This window comes from Miniopterus natalensis, chromosome 5, assembly GCF_054644295.1.
Source record: "Miniopterus natalensis isolate mMinNat1 chromosome 5, mMinNat1.hap1, whole genome shotgun sequence".
NCBI lineage: Eukaryota > Metazoa > Chordata > Mammalia > Chiroptera > Miniopteridae > Miniopterus > Miniopterus natalensis.
Genome location: NC_142085.1, coordinates 73,983,103 through 73,999,752, shown reverse-complemented (window position 1 = coordinate 73,999,752; position 16,650 = coordinate 73,983,103). Strand labels below are relative to the sequence as shown.

Here is a 16,650-nt window from a genome sequence, read left to right as displayed (position 1 = left end):
CATGGGGAGCAGAAATACAAGATCTGGCAACAGTAGGGTTACAGTTCGAATGGAAAATAATACAATAATAAATAATACAAGGATAAACTTTCTCGTACAACTGTAAATCTACTTTTGCCTCACTATGTGGTGACAAGTGCTATAAAGAAAAATAGGACAGTGGAGAGCTGCTATTTACAAACGGTGCTGAGAAAGCCTCTTGCAGGTCTTCACTGGAAGGTAGGTCCAGGACGGCGAGGACCTTACCGGTCTTGCCCATTATTGCATTTCCCCGCGCACAATTGATCTTAAATTGTCATATAACTCGAACGCATCCCTCCCTCGCTAAAATATGAAAGAGAAAGCTGTTGTCTCTTACGAAGCCAGTAACCTCACATCAAAATCGCAAATTGGAGTATCACCTGTCATGATTTAGTGGTCACTTTGCCGTCCGCGGCTAGACCAGGTCAGTGTCCGGCCCATATTTGGTAGCCTGGTAACCAGGAGCGTTTCGTGAACGAACACTGTAAGTACTGTAAAGCTGCAGATTTCCTCGAGGACAGTGCTCGGCTTCTGCTAGTCCCATAAGCATGTTTACTCATTGAACGAATAAGTGATCAAACAAAAAAAGGCGACTTCCCCCGGCAAGCGGTCACGGGAGAGTGGCCCTGCTTCCGGTCTGAGGGTAGGGGCGACAGATTTTTTTCTGAGATCTGTGTGGGGCAGGAACTCCGGACCGCGGGCCTGGCTCAAGGCGCCCGCACGGCCCCGCACGGCCCCGCATCGCCCAGCTTCAGACGCCCTTGCACGAGAGCACCCGGAAACTAAAAATCGCGTCACGCCAGTGCGTCTCCGTCCCGAACGGCCCGCCCCGCCCCGCCCGCCAGCTGCCTATTGGTTTCTATTGGCTGCCTCGCAGAAAGCCCGCCCTCTTAAAGGAGAAGGAGAACCCCAGTAGTCCGTCCAAATAACAGTAACTAACCTGACGTTACCGCACAGCCAATCACAAGCAGCGATCTTCAGCCCTGTCCAATGAGATCGGGCACAGGCCGCGGCCCGCGGAGTTTGATTTTCGTCCAGGAACGCGGAAGTAGTGAGCCTGTCCAGGAAAAGCGCGGCAGGTGGGACTGGACGCAGGAGGAGGCGGCCGCGCCTTCGGTGAAGCGACCCTGGCTGAGCGAGGGCTGCAGGGCCCAGGCCCGAGTCGGTGGGGGCGTCGTGGCCGCATGTGGCCTGCAGGCCGAGGCTCGCGGACGGACACGGGCCTGGGCGTTCCTGAACCGGGACGAGCGCCGGCCGTGCTTCTAGACTGAGGGTTCCGAGGCGGCGCTCCGTAACCCCCGCCTCTCCAGGTCCCGGGTTTACCTGGAGGCTCGGCTTCGGGGGAAGGTGAGCCCCCAAGGAATCGTGCGCTAAGGCCAGGGACACCGGTTACATGCTAGTTGGGTGACTAAGTTAAGTCAACCGATCTGGGGTTCACGTTCCTTATCTTTAAAAAGAGCGAGGAGGGGCTAAGCCTTGAGTCTGCCCCCCGCCTGCTTTGAAGGGTGGGCTGGACTCTTCCCTCTCCCGAGTCCTTCCAAAGCATTCAGGGCAGAGGGAGCTCCTCTGTCCAGCTACCTCGAAGGCTTCTCAGCTAAGTGTCGAACTTTTAATGCAATTTAACTGATACATTGAAGTTTTCCTTTACCAGGCCGCCCTTCCCCGCTCCCCGTGCTTCTCTTTCTCTTTGACCACCTTCAAAATAATGCTGCCCAGAAGACAGTAGCTGATGGTGTAATGTGTAAGGAGAGGACTTCCAGTTTCTTTAATAGAATTTATGCCGCAACTGTTTGTCACGGGTAACATTCTCTAAATTTTTTTTCCTGAAGGTATCAAGAAACTGATAATGTTTCCTTGAATTTGCTTCCCTGTTTGCTTCATCAATGTCTCTCCTATTGAATATCTTAAGAGAGATACTGGAATATTTCGGCGTTCCCATGGACCAGGTGAACGTTTTTTTAATGGATTTGAGTGAACCTGTTGTATTTCTTCTTCGGCCTCATTTTGAAAATGACTTATATGTAAACATTTAAGGTGAAATTGTTTTTTCTCTTTAGGTGAGGTAAGGTGAGCTTGCAATAGTTTGGCTATGATAGTTTTATTTTTTTTAATCCTCACCCGAGGATATTTTTTCCATTTCTTTTTAGAGAGTGGAAGGGGGAAGAAGAGGGAGAGGGAGAGAAAACAAAAATCGAGGTGAGAGAGACACATCGATTGGTAGCCTCCTGCACTCACCCCCGACTGCGACCCGGGATTGAGCTGCAACCGAGGTACATGCCCTTGGCTGCAATCAAACCTGGGACCCCTCAATCAGTCCACAGGCTGACAGTCTAGTCACTGAGCCAAACCGGCTGGTAGTTTGATTTTAAAAAGGAATAAGATTTTTAGAAAGCTATTTACCTGATGGGTCAAATGCCAGCAAAGGGTGCAAACAAACAAAATGTATGCATGGCCTTCATAAAATCCAGTTTATTGCATAGGTAAGTTAAATTGTATTTTTAATTCTCTAATGGTTTTATTAAGGTATCTGCGGTTTAATATTTGGGTATAGAATGGCAAGTTACAGCTCAAAATATTCAGAATAAGTCTTTTTAAAAAAAAATATAGCTTTATTGATTTCCGAAAGAGGAAAGGAGAGGGAGAGAGAGAGATAGAAACATCAATGATGAGAGAGTCATGGATCGGCTGCCTCCTGCATGCCCCCGACTGGGGATCGAGCCCGCAACCCCCGGCATGTGCCCTAACCAGAATCGAACCCTGATCACCTGGATCCTAGGTCAACACTCAACCACTGAGTCACGCCCAACCGGGCCAGAATAAGTCTTAAGGAGAGAGGATTACTTGAGTCTGAGAATTAAAAGCAAATCCGATTTTATCTACTTACTTAGCATCTACTACGTTGATCTAAGACAATATGCATGGTTCTTGTATTTATGGTGCTAGAAATATGAAGACTAGCCAACATATACAGATAACTATAATACAAGAGTGAATGTAAGACACAAAATAGTAGCGTTACCAGCCATATGAGAAGACCTCAGTTCTTGTCTTCTTGAAGGAAAGTTTCAATCAAAAGACAGAGTGTAGAAAAGCAAGCAAGAATTTATTGACCGCAGCAAAAACATACTTAGGACAGTGAAACAAGGAAGGGCATAGAAGAAGCAACAGAAGAGCCTCGGCTGGGCTTCTTTGTCTCACTGGGAAGTCAGAGAAAAGGGGAGCCTTGTAGACAGGTTCGGGGGTAAGCCTGGGACCAGCTGCTGCTGCCCATTGCTCCTTTGGTTGCAAGTCTCATGGGGTCCCTTAGAGGTTAGGGGATACGTGCCTGTGGGGGAAGGAGAGAGGGAAGGGAATGGCAGGGGTGTCAGCACACTGGGACCTTTGTTTTCAGGGGTTTTAAAATCTGGGTGTTTAGGGGCAGTCTTGGGGGGAAATCACTAGAATATTCATCAGCTTTATGCTGATTTACCAAAATAAGATTTTCTTAATTTGTCCTTGAGTGTAGTTGGCAAATGGCACTAATTGGATTTCTGTTATCTGTCTTGAGTAGGGTGATTTAAGCTATATACCCCCTGATTGGGGGGGTAGAAGTGCGATCCATCTACTCTTAAGTGTCCTTGTGTCCTTTGTTTAGGAAAGATGGGATTTACTAGGTGGCTGCAAACTGCCGTCTAACTGTCTTTGTTTCCCTATTCCGCTTGTCCTAGAATTTCCCTAGCTTCTTACTATTCTGTAACAGTGGGGTAGGGGGAGGGTTATAGAATAGACATGTCATCACTATTTGGTGAAGTGAATTAGAAGAATAGTCAAGGATAATTCCAAGATTTTAAACAAAAGTAAGCTGAAGAATGATACCGTTGTTTTAAATAGGCAACTCAGTGTGAGGAACTAGTTTGAGTAGGTGAGCCAGGTGTGCTATTAGAATATACAAGTACAGATATCCTGGGATAAAAGGTTCTAGAATGTAGGAAAGACTTGGTTCAGATTTGGAGTTATCTGTGTTGTTTTGAGATTTGAACTGATGGACTTGATAACAGAATGGAAGATGTCATTGAAGCAATTTGAGTTTCCGAAATAGTGAGGTTGAAGATAACGAGGACTGAGTAATAGTTGAAGATTTGCTTATCATATTGTTGGTGCCTTTAGAGATTTCTGTAGGTGGAGAGTGGCATCCATTTCATAGTAGTTTGATGTTTGACTGAGAAAGGGAGGTAGCATCAACAATCTTCTTTGGAAAAGTTGTGAAAAGAAATTGAAAGAGGTCATCAACTTGAAGGGGCAGCAGGAATAAATTTTTTTCCTTTCAGTTTTAGAAGTAACTTCATCAGGTTTGCAAGCACTGGGGAGGACTCTTATAGACAGGAAAATATTTAAGGTACAAATGAGAGTGACTGTACAATGCCCTAAAAAAGGTAGCTGGGCAGGGGATATAAATAAACAAGCCTTTGTAAATTTTGAAAGACAAGTACCACATGATCTCACTCATGTGGAGTATAATAAACGAAATAAACTGATGAACAAAATAGATCCAGAGACATAGAAGCATGTAACAGACTGAGGGAAGCATGGAACAGAGGGTGGGTGGGGGTGGGGGCGTGGGGGGGAGAGATTAATCAAAGAACTTATGTGCTTATATGCATAACCTATGGACACAGACATTGGTATGGGGAAGGCCTGGGGGTGGAGTAGATGTGGGGTGGGGGGGATCAATGAGGGGAAAAGGGGGACATCTGTAATACTTTCAACAATAAAGATAAATTTAAAACAAAACAAAATAAGTCTTAGAAAGAAGCTGGACAGTCAAGGGTATAATAAAAGTGAGAAATGGCGGGGAGATTTTGAATGGAGAGGAATGAAAATGGAGGTATATCAAATCATAGTCCTCAATTTTCTCAGTAATAGTTGAGGTGAGACCACTTGTAGGTAAGAGTAGTTGGGATAGCTTATCCATTAGTAATATGAGAACACATACTATCAAAAGGAACCATTTTTGAGAGCATATCATTGAAACAACTTGAAAGTCCCTGCTTGGTAGGAAAGTCAAAATGAGGGTTGGAATGTCATCCCACACCAAAAAGTTGCTGGTTTGATCCCGGGTCTGGGCCTGTATGGGAGGCAACCATCGATATTTTGTATGTCGGTGTTTCTCCATCTCCCTGCCTCCCTCTCTAAAATCAATAAACAGATCCTTGGGTCCGGATGGAAAAAAAAAAAGTGAGGGTCCTAGACCAGGAATTTCACCAGGAGATGAAATCATAAAAATGATGAAGGTGGTCAATGGCAATGAAGGAATGAGAGAGTGATAAGGATAGGAGTTCGTCAGAATGGAAATTGCAGAGCAAGATATGAAGGTACCATCCAAGTTAACCAAGAACAGGGTGACTACTTACGTAGAGTACATAGCTCTGACTGTCGCCAGGCCTCCAGGCCTGTGGTTCTTAGCAAGGGTACACATATGAGTGGTAGTAGGACACTTTAAATGCACTTGCTCAGGCTGGCAGAGATCTAGTGTTAATAGGTCTGGGATCTATATCCTCTAGGCCGCACTGTTCAATGTGGACGCCACTGGCCAGATAGCACCTTTAATTGAAATGTCTGATTTGAGATCTGGTATAGGTGTAAAATTTAATTCTTTGAGAAGAGACTTTTGGGTACTCAATTCTGTATTTTCTTTATTTTTATTTATTATTTATTTATTTAATGTTTTTATTGATTTCAGAGAGAGGAAGGGAGAGGGAGAGAGAAACATCAATGATGAGAGAGTCATTGATCAGCTGCCTTCTGCACGCCTCCTACTAGGGATCCAGCCCGAAACCCAAGCATGTGCCCTGATGGGGAATCAAACCCATGACCTCCTGGTTCATGGGTTGGTGCTCAACTACACATCTGCTTTTTAAAAAATAGATTTATAAACAAGCTTAATAGAATACTTCTTAAAACAATGCTTATATTTCAATAGGTTTTGCAGACTTGGGGAAATAAAGGCTATGGATCAGCTCGGAGTATTGTTCGTATTATTGGGAAAATTCTTCCTTTAGAACCTTGTCACAGGCCTGATTTTGAGGTAAGTCAGTCAACAGGCATTGTTTAATCACTATGTGTAAAATAATCATAGGTAGCCCTAGGAATGTATGGTAGAACAAAAGAAGAAATATTTCCTGCCAAAACCTTTTTCCCTGGAAACAAGTCATTTCGCGTATGTTTTTGTGTTTATTTTTTTAAATAATTACATTCAAAGGTGGGCAGGTGCAAAGCAATACCTGAGAAGCTTTTTTAAATTCTAGTTTGTGACTTATGGTAGATGACATTAACCAGGGGAGAGAATATTGCCACACATTTATACTTTAGAATAATATTTTCTTCAGTATTTTTTCTTACTAATAAGTGCATGGTTTTCTATTGAATATCCTTTTTCCTTTTCCCTCTTGGATTTTTAACTTATTTTATTTCCATGGCATGTGTCTTCCCCCACTTCCTGCAGAGCTCTGACTTTTTTTCCCTTTTTTCCTTTAGTTGATCCCACTCTTGAACTCTGTAGACTCTGGTAACTGTGGATCTGTAGTTCCATCTTTTGCTGATATCTTGTGTGTGGCAAATGATGAAGAAGCCAGTTATCTCAGATTTCGGTAATTTTACATACTTATCTTGGAAAATGGGATGTGGGCTGTAATCTGAATTCTTGGATGTATTCTTGGACATGTTGGAGTTTGTTCAGACTCACTGGGCCTTTTTGTTTTGTCTATCTCTGCTGCGCTGTGTCCTACTAATACTTTCCTAATAAGGATGGCTTCTTGTTCCTTGTTTTTAGCCAGTTTTTCTTAATGAACATTTAAACCTAACGCCAGGCTAGGACGTAAAACAATATCACAATTACTGTGTTTATATTTATGAGAAAGCTGTTTCCTATACTAGATAACTAGATTTATTTTATTTCATATATTTCTTCAAAACTTACATAGTTCTTACAGGCAATAATGTTAAACATATTTCAGAATTTGAATGTTTTTCTCCTAGGGAGTACTAACTTATGTGTTAGCATATTCAGATACAGTCTGTAAGCACAATCAGGGTCAATTATTGAAATATTATGATTAAATTTTTTACGTGTGAAACTGATTTATTAATTTTCAAAAAATTATAATACCGTAAATTTACCCTTAACATTATACTGAATATAAGGCCTTTCAGTATAACAACTTTATTTCTCAATAAACTTGTGCGTTTAAAGTGAATGGCAGGACAGTTACAGGATAATTATTTTTATTGTACAATCTAAACGCAGGGCTGTTCCTTCATCTACTGACCACTTACTGGTCACCTATTAAGGGTTCTGTTCTGTTCTCTATACTGAGAATGGAGTCACGTAAGAGGCTGCACTGTGCTCAGTGAGTCGCGATAAATCCTGGGATGAAGAGAGCTACTCCGATTCTGGTTGGTGCCTGTGTTCCCCTTTGACGGAATTAATTTATTCCTCTTGGAAACTTTCCCTCCCTCCCTTCCCCTCCTCCTCCTCTTCCTCATCTCTCTCTCCCTCCTCACTCCCCCTTCCCGTTTGTTCTTTTCACCCACAGAAATTGTATATGGAAAAATGAGGAAGAGGAGAAGAGTGAAGTTTTCCATCCTTTGCAATTAGTTTGGGATCCACTGTCACCTGCTCCAAGATATAACAAACCAGTGAAAAATCCTCAGCCTGTAAATGAAGCTGCAATTAAAAAAATAGCTGCCCTTGAAGATGAGCTAACTTTTCTTCGCTCTCAGATTGCTGCAATTGTGCAAATGCAGGAGCTGAAAAACAGCACAAGTTCTGGTGAGTAACATACTGGATTTTTGCTTCAGGCAGATGATCCTCACCTAGTATTTAAGTCAGTACAGTTCTGAATAAGAATGCTTGATATTCATGTATCTTGCGAATGACATTAAATATGAAAGGATGTCAGATAATGAAAATTTTTTGTCTAATGTTTATTTAGAATAAATCAAGACACATTTGGCCCTGGCTGGGCAGCTCAATTGGTTGGAGCACCATCCTGTGCACCAAAAGGCTATGGGTTCCTTTTATGATCAGGGCACATACCTTGGCTGGGGGTTCTATCCCCCGTCAGGGCTTGTATGGGAGGTAACAGATTGATGTTTCTCACATTGATGTTTCTCTCTTTCCCTTCCCCTTCCTCTCTCTAAAATCAGTAAAAACATACCCTTGGGTGAGAATTAAAACAAATTTTTAAGAAGACATTTGTTTTGAGGGAGTTAGCTTTGGTTTCAAGAAGAGCTAACTCTACTGCTCTACTGCAGAAGATAGTTTTGTACTGAAAATCCTGTTTTCTAACTCTTCAGAAAAGCATTGGAAATTTAAGAGGAAGAATGCATTAATTTGAAAGAAAAGTATAGGTTTGAGGCTCCATGTATGTATTTGTAGTTTGGAGTTACTGCTGCTAGTGTTCCACCAAGTTAGGCGAATAATGTTCTCCAGGTGACCCTTTTCTAAATCTTCAGAGACAAAACTTGCTTTAACCTATAGACATACACACATAAAATATATAGGTATATATGCACACACAGACAATTTATACATAACATAATATATATAAAGTATATACTATATACAATATATAAGTAATATATAGATATTATGTAATGGATAATAATAATAAAGATATAAATACACGTTGTTTTTAGCAATGATATGACAGCCTTTTAGGAGCAAATCTGTTATGAAAAAGTTAAGTACAATAGTCCCCCCTTTTCCAAGGGTAATATGTTCCAAGACCCTCAGTGGGCACCTGAAACCATGGTTAGTGCTGACCTATATATACTCTGCTTTTTTTCCCCATACATACATACCTTTCACTTAAAGGAAGCACTTCCTGGCTTCCCTTTGGCATATCTGAACTGCCAGCATCATTATTGTTTTGCTTTGGGGCCAATATTAAGTAAATTAAGGGTTTCTTGAACATAAGCACTGTGACACTTGGAAAGTTGATCTGATAACCCAGATGGCTACTAAGTTACTGCTGGGTGTGGAGTGTGTACAGTGTGGAGACGCCGGACAGAGGGATGATGATTCGTGTCCCGAGTGGGACAACACGAGATTTCATCAGGCTACTCAGAATGGCACGCAATTTAAAACTTAAGAATTGTTTATTTCTGGAATTTCCATTTGATATTTTTGGACCGAGGTTGACTGCAGGTAACTGAAACCATGGAAAGAGAAATGGGATAAAGGAGACTACTGTACTCTACTCATCCTTAGGCTCTTGCCTAAAATATGTGCTCGGGTGTTTCTACAGTGTTACCATACACTATACCATTTTGAGTGTTTCTAACTACAAGTTATTAATCATGCTGTAGCTTTTTAAAATAGGGATGAAATTTAGATTGTGTGCGAATTACTGAAAAAGGACTTTTTATTTCCTCTTTAAAATGTTTCTCCCCCTTCTCACTTTTAAGGGCCTACACAGAGAATCCTAACTGGATTAAGAGTAATTTTACTCTTTGGCTTGACTCTTACAAAAATGACTAAGTGGATGGGATTGCTTCTCCTTCCTGGCCACATCATTTTAGTAGCATTACAGAAATTGTTCCTGTTTTGGTTTTAATTAGTGTTATGTTGAGAACTTTGTATGATCTTTCAACAGACTGCTTTGTTTTTTAGGATCCTTTGACTCAACTGATGGGCCTGGTGGTCTGGGACAAGTGCCATCATCAGGGACTGCTCGACTGAGTGTCAGACCAGATCCATTTTCAAGTGCAGTGCTTCCCGCTCCTCCTCCTCCGCCCCCGCTGCCCCCTCAGCTTTCTTCTCTGCGGCCTCCGTGTTCTCTTGTGCAGCCAGGATACAGTGTTATTTGTGACTCAGATAATTCAGCAACTGAAATGAAAAAACAGCATCCAGGTGCTAGTAAGACCAGTAATAGTCATTCAAAAAGCCAGAAAAGCAGAGATGTTCCCCACATGTTGGATGTTCTGAAGGATATGAATAATGTTAAACTTCGTGCTATTGAACGGTATGTCATCCTAATTTGAGAAGTGAACCAAAATTATATCAAGGATATTTTTAAAAATTATATTTATCAAAGTAAACATATACATTTTTTCTCTTTTATTCCTCTTCACCCCAGATGCCCCTCCCAGAGAATCATTTTCAATTTTTTGACTCTTTCTTCTAGTGTATTATCTCCATGTTTTTGAAACAACATACTTCTTTTGCTATTTCTTAATTTTTTGTTTTTATTTTGTTAATCTCACCCCAGGACATTTTTCCATTGACTTTTTTTTTTAGGTAGAGTGGAGGGAGGGAGAGAGAGATACACACATCAATTGGTTGCCTCCCACACTTACCCGGACCAGGGCGGGGATTGAACCTGCAACCCTGGTATGTGCCCTTGACCGGGAATTGAACCCACGACTCTGCAGTGCTCGGGCTGATGCTCTAACCGTTGAACCACACCAGCCAGGGCTGTTTCTTAATATTTTAATTATATTTGCTTCCCACTGTTAAAGATTAGGTATATATTCTCGTAAGCATTCTACCCTCTCACACACAGGCACACATATATTCATTAAATCTTCCCATATCGTTAAATCAGCCTTAAGTCAGTGTGTACAATGTACATTTTTATTATAATAGTAAACATTATAGGTAAGCCATTTTATATACTATGATTACATGTTTGCTGAATGATTTTTTTTTGGTTGGAGTTAATAATTGCCTCTCTGAGTTCCATTTTTTTAAAAAACTTCCCCTGTAGGAGCCCTCTGTCCTGTTCCAGTGTCATTTGCTCTTGCAGCCTGCTGCATTGCTGTCTTCGTAAGGATTTCATCGGGCATTCTCTCCCCTTTCTCCTGTGTGGCAGCACCCACCTCTTGGGTGTCATATCTTCCTGTAGCTTTCTGAAAAAGTGCATATAAAGTAGATTATTTTAAGACATTGCATATCTGAAAATGTTATTATCTTATCGTCATACTTAATTGCTAGTTTGGCTGGGGTATAATAGGCAGAAAATCATTTTCTCAGAACTGTGAAGACATTGTTCCATTGATGACTAGCTTGCAGTGTTCCTGTTGAGAAGTTGATGCCGTTCTGATTCCTGGTATGAAATATTTCTCTGACAATTTTTTCCCATTCTTTCCCTCTGTTTTCTTTTCCTGGAACTCCATTAGAAGTTTGATGGCAGGATTATTTCTCTTCATATCTTTCCCTTTACTATTTTCTTTCTCTTTGCTTTTTTATTGTATTTTCTAAGAAATTCTTTAATTTACCTTTCAACTCTTCTACTGGATTTTTGCCTGCTGTCATATTTTTAATTTGTAAGAGCCATTTCCCTTTCTCTCAGTACTCCATTTTTGATCTTCCTGCCTCTGTTTGTTTCATTCCACTGAAGAGAGTAACTATAGTTTTAAATTGTTTTGCTCTTGAATTATCTCTATTTTCCTGAGTTCCTTGTTTCCTCTCATTGATTTTGTTTCTAGCTGTAGTTTTGCAGCCTTAAGTCTCTGGAATTCTTGGCTCTCCATTCATATTTAAACGTGAGACAGTGAAAAGCTGATTGAAGGTCCATTGTGCGAGGTGGATTGTTAGCTGTGGGCTTTATGACCTGGTGAAGGAGTAGAGAACCTGACCATTTTGTTGCCAGACCCCATATTTCAGTAGTTGTTCGTCTTTTCTTTGGGGCTAGAATTTTCCTAAAAAGTTCTTCAGTTTCCTTCTTGGTCAGGAGGGATGGGAATTACGTAGGGAGTGCAAGCCAGGTAGTTTGAGAGCTGAGTGGGGAAAGACAACAAGTAAGGAGTTTATCATTCAGTTTGCAGACTTTTTCTTAATCCCTCCTTTTGGGATGGCAGTTGACCCCCACTCTCTTCATTTTCATTAGCTTTCCAGCTTTCTACATTTTATTACAATTCTTATCTACCCTCTCTCTTGTAATCTCTTTGTCTTTTGGGGCCTTCATTTTTTTGTTTCTTTATTCTCATATTAGTAGGATTTCCATGTTCATATGGAAATTCCTCAGCGAGGTTTCTGGTGAGAAAATAAATTTATTTTCTATATCATAGTGTAACATGGAGCCTGGTATAGGCATTAAGTGAAGATTGAGTGAAAAATTAGCCTAATGGTTTTCTTTTCATGAACTCTATAGTCCTTTTAAAAGTTCTTAAATATTTTTTAAAGTTTACCATTGAAAAATTAGGTAATTTAAAATAAAGATCTTCAGCACAGAGATACTGATAAATCCTAGGTCATAACAAGGTTGTGGTAGAGCCCCATTTGGTTTCTTGGTTTTCTCATTTCTATTTCATTCATGGCAAAAAATTTCAATCTCTTAACCAATTAGATTGTCATACATTATGCTTGTATTTCTGCTATGTTTGTCCACAAGGAGCTTTAATTACACAAAGTTTTAATTAATTTATGCATTTTTTTAAAAGGTCACCTGGAGGCAGACCCATTCACAAGAGGAAAAGACACAGTTCACAGTGGGATCCAGTGTCTTTAATATCCCAGGCTCTTAAGCAGAAATTTGCGTTCCAAGAAGATGATTCCTTTGACAAAGAAAATAGGTCTTGGGAGTCTTCTCCATTTTCTAGTCCGGAAACTTCAAGGATGAGCTCTAATAATGTAAAGTTAATTTTTCAATTTTTAAAGTATTATTTATGACATATCTTTGCCTTCAAGCTCTCTCAAAGTAATTATGCAGAATTTGGGCTGTACAGTTATTTGTTGATGCTGCTCATATTTCTGTTTTTGTTAATTTTTACATGCTCATTTTAGCTTTTAGCCTTCTGTGAAGTTTTTGAAATAAAACACTTGATTTGAAAAATACTGCGCATAAGTTTATAATCGTTCATCCTGGGCAGGTGCTTGCTTGATGTTGCTGTTTGCAGTATGAGCTGGGTGTCCAAAACTTTGAGAGGACAAGAGAAAACTGGTGCTATAGATTCACACTAACCATAGTTACATGAGAATACTCCATTGTTTTTCAGTCAAATGTAGACTTTGAATTATTTAGTCAAATAGAATGTTAACTGTGCTTTTATTTATTTAATTTAATTAATTTATTTTTAAATATGTCTATTTCAGAGAGAGGAAAGGAGAGGGGGAGAGAGAGAGAGAGAAACATCAGTGACGAGAGAGTCATTGATCGGTTGCCTCCTGCATGCCCCTTATTGGGTGGATATTGAGCCTGCAACCCAGGCATGTGCCCTGACTGGAAATCAAACCTTGATCTCCTGGATCATAGGTCAACTGCTGAGCCACACTGGCCAGATGTTAACTGTGCTTTTTAAAAACAAATGGGATCATAATTAACTTCAGTGAGGATGCTTCTTGGTTGCTTAAAAGGACACACTATGTTTCAAACACTTGATTAACCTTTACAATTGCTGCTTACTTGAAGTCTCTTTTTTAAATTTAGGCATAATCCTAATTTTTCCCATTTTATAATTTAGCTGAGATAGTACATAAGAATAAGCCTTGGAAACGAGAAGACTGTGGAAGAGGAATGTAGTCTGAAGTAGGGTGGTAGCTGTCAGCAGGGGAGGAGGTAGAAAACTAAAAAGCAGATAGCAACTCAGAGCATAACAGAGTGGGGGGAAATTGTCCTACCTGTGCTCTAGAGTGAGTGGTCTCTGAGCAACTGGTATGTGTACAGTACCTGATGTTTATCATGTTGACTCAGAAAACTATATCCTTAACTCTAAGAAAACAAAAAAGTACATAGTTTAGAACTATTATAATAATGCAAATGTGCCTACAAATAAAAGCTTAACATTTGTATATAAATTTAGAACTTGCAGAGTACTTTTTTACTCATGCGATCTTTACAGCAATATCCTAAAAAACAAACAAAGAATACCCCAGGCCAATATTAGCTGCTTTACACATGAGGAGAGTGAACCTCCTAGTGCTTAAGTAATCTGCTTGTAACCCCACATCTGATTGGCAAAGCAGTGACTAGAACTTGGTTAATTAAAATTGTAGGATGTTCGAAATCTTCATTACTAAGAAATTCACTTGGGTAACTGAATATATGGAATAGGACATGCTATTTCCCAGTGACAGTGGATCAGTGTATTACGGAGCTGTCTCATAGTGTTCACTGTTCCTTGCGTTTTCTCTCCAACTACAAGCATCTCAGGGAGAGAACATCTTTGAGTAGTTTCAGGCTCAGAGCCTAACACATAGCCCTCTCTCAAATAACTTTATTGTTCAATAAATTAAACCTCAAGGGGTCATTTGGTGTTTGTGTTGACATTTAAAAAAAAAACACTTTTTTTTTTACATAAGAATAATTTCTGTTAAACATTTGCTTCATTTCAGTTTGGACATCACATTTCACAGTTGGAAGGACAGTGACCTAAAGGAAGAACTGATAAACACAAAAGGTGTTGTGACCAAGGTGTGAACAGCACAAGCTGTGTCCGCACTTACAAGGAGAGACTGCAGAGATATACCAGCATGCCTTTCGCTACATGTTAATCTTCTGTTGATGAAATTAAAGGAAGCCTGTGCACCAGGATATATTAGTGCAGAAGTCTGAAAAGCCTTGACCCTTAAGAATACCCATTTCTGGTTTTGGACATTCCAGCCTTTGAATCTTTTAAAAATTGGTAGTGACCTGGTTTACTTGGCCTCCAGGACCTTGGAGATTTTTAAAGAACATAATTGTTTCAGTAAGATAGTCATAGCTTGAATCAATAGGTTGAGCCTCCCAAATATTCTTCCTGAAGGTGATAATTATTCTTAGAAACTGATTTGATAAAGGCTAGTATTTAAAGAATCTTCATAAGTTTTGCCTATACTTGCTATGTAAATACATATGCCTATCATTTTATTTCCTTTGTTCCTTCTTAGTTGTACTCTGTTCCTTTGTATATAAAATGTAAAAAAATGTACTTTTGTAACTTGGTTGTGTTTTGTAGCAATTCAAATTCATTTTTTTTTCTTACTACTTGGTTTATAAAGTATGAACTTGTTTTTTGAAAGAGTTCTTTAGGTAGAGTTTCTTGGGTAATGTAAATGAAACGTAAGTTTGAAGTAGATATTTTGTGCCTCTGCCCATTTACTAATGTGATATGGAAATTTACATGTTTCCGTAGACCTCCAGCCTGTGCACCAGCCAGAGAGCTTAGGTTCCATTTGAGTGGACTCAGCACCTACCCTTTTGCCAGGCTCCCCTCTCAGAAAAGCCCAGTCTTCCCACAGTTTTCTTGTTAACGTGGTAGAGTGGGTGCCTAGCCCTCCTCTCCAGCCCCTTTCTCCTGGTTCCTTCCAGTTAGGAGCTGCCATGCAATAGCTGTCTGACCATGAGGAATGGGCTTCGGATTACAGAGATGTGAACCCTGATATTGCTGAGCTGTTGAACCAACACCAGCAGTCGCTGTCTTCAACTTCCTGTTATATGAGAAAGACTAACAAGAAAAATGTGCCTTGTGGGTTTTCTGTTACTTGCAGCTGGAAGCATTCGTAATTCTAGGGCAGGTATGGCAGTGTGGCTTTGAGCCTGCCTGCTATTCTGTGTCCTTTTGTGAGGATTCTCCCTGCTGTTCCTGCCCCTCCTGTACACTTCTCACCCTGCCTTTTGTCCTTTCACTGTCCTTGTAATTAGAGGTCCCCCCGCCCCATGATGTAACTGCTTTTTATCTCCCAAGGTAGCTTAAATGTTCAGTTTTATAGTGTCCTTATTAAAAAATGTATAATGAACAGCTCCTCCCCAACAACCAGCAGGGACCTTTGGAAGATACCACCCCCTGCCAAGTGAAGTATATTTCCTGAGATAGCTCAAGTTGATTTTTTTTTTTTTTTTTTTTGGACGGGGTGCTTTTCTGTCCATTTCAGAATGTATTTCCTGCCCGTGCAAAACTACATTTCAGTACCACGATACCACCAGGATCGAGTTGACCATGGGCTCACCTCTGTTGAGAAGTTTGACTTCTGGTGTCCTGGGATATGTGAGCACAGGCCTTGAAATTCTGGAATGGCCCAGACTTGGGCTCCTGCTGACTGTTGTGTCTGCCTTAGAGTTCCTCAGGGTTAGGGATTCAGTGTAGGCCTTCACCATGAATCTGTCCATAAATTAGCTAATACCTCACTATTTATAAAATCATATTTGATTGCATTTTAAGTTTATCCAAATACACTATTGTTATTGGTGGAAGTGGAATTCTTGGGAGATGCAAGGAAAAGACCATGCTTTTAAAGTCTGGCCTTCCCTTTGCTCTCTTCCAATTATTAATATTAATAACTAGCTGATTATGATGATAACTATGAATGCTGAAATAGTTTCTGTTCTTGTAAGTTGTATAAATGCTAGCTGCCTTTCCTGACATTAAAACAATTCTCTCACTTGCCTGGAAGTGTTCCTCTCTCCTTCTTCTTCCCCAGATGCCTTAAACTCTTACATTCTTTCTCCATTGGCAGTTAATCCTGATAAACTAAGGTGTTTGAGCAAGGGCATTTGACAAAGCATTCTAATACTGTTTTATATTTGGAAAATGAAAAAAATTGGTTTATAAAATAGACTTGTAAGTCTATTTCTTTTCCCAGGTAGGGGAAGTTTTCTGTAAGGAAATGAAGGCTGTTCAGAGTCCTGACTGGTTGAGATATGCAGATGGTGACAACAGTGGTGGTCAAGG

At 40.3% G+C, this 16,650-nt stretch overlaps 1 protein-coding gene across 1 annotated transcript; it reads left to right on the top strand.

The window, feature by feature from the left end:
- The first annotated feature begins 1,056 nt into the window (after positions 1-1,056).
- On the top strand, positions 1,057-16,365 carry MTFR2 (mitochondrial fission regulator 2). The gene is made up of 8 exons (XM_016204926.2): positions 1,057-1,368; positions 1,851-1,967; positions 5,981-6,085; positions 6,535-6,647; positions 7,593-7,828; positions 9,674-10,025; positions 12,445-12,634; positions 14,336-16,365. The coding sequence occupies exons 2-8, from the start codon at positions 1,905-1,907 to the stop codon at positions 14,369-14,371; spliced, it is 1,095 nt and encodes a 364-aa protein (XP_016060412.1). The 5' UTR covers positions 1,057-1,368; positions 1,851-1,904; the 3' UTR covers positions 14,372-16,365.
- Positions 16,366-16,650: the final 285 nt, after the last annotated feature.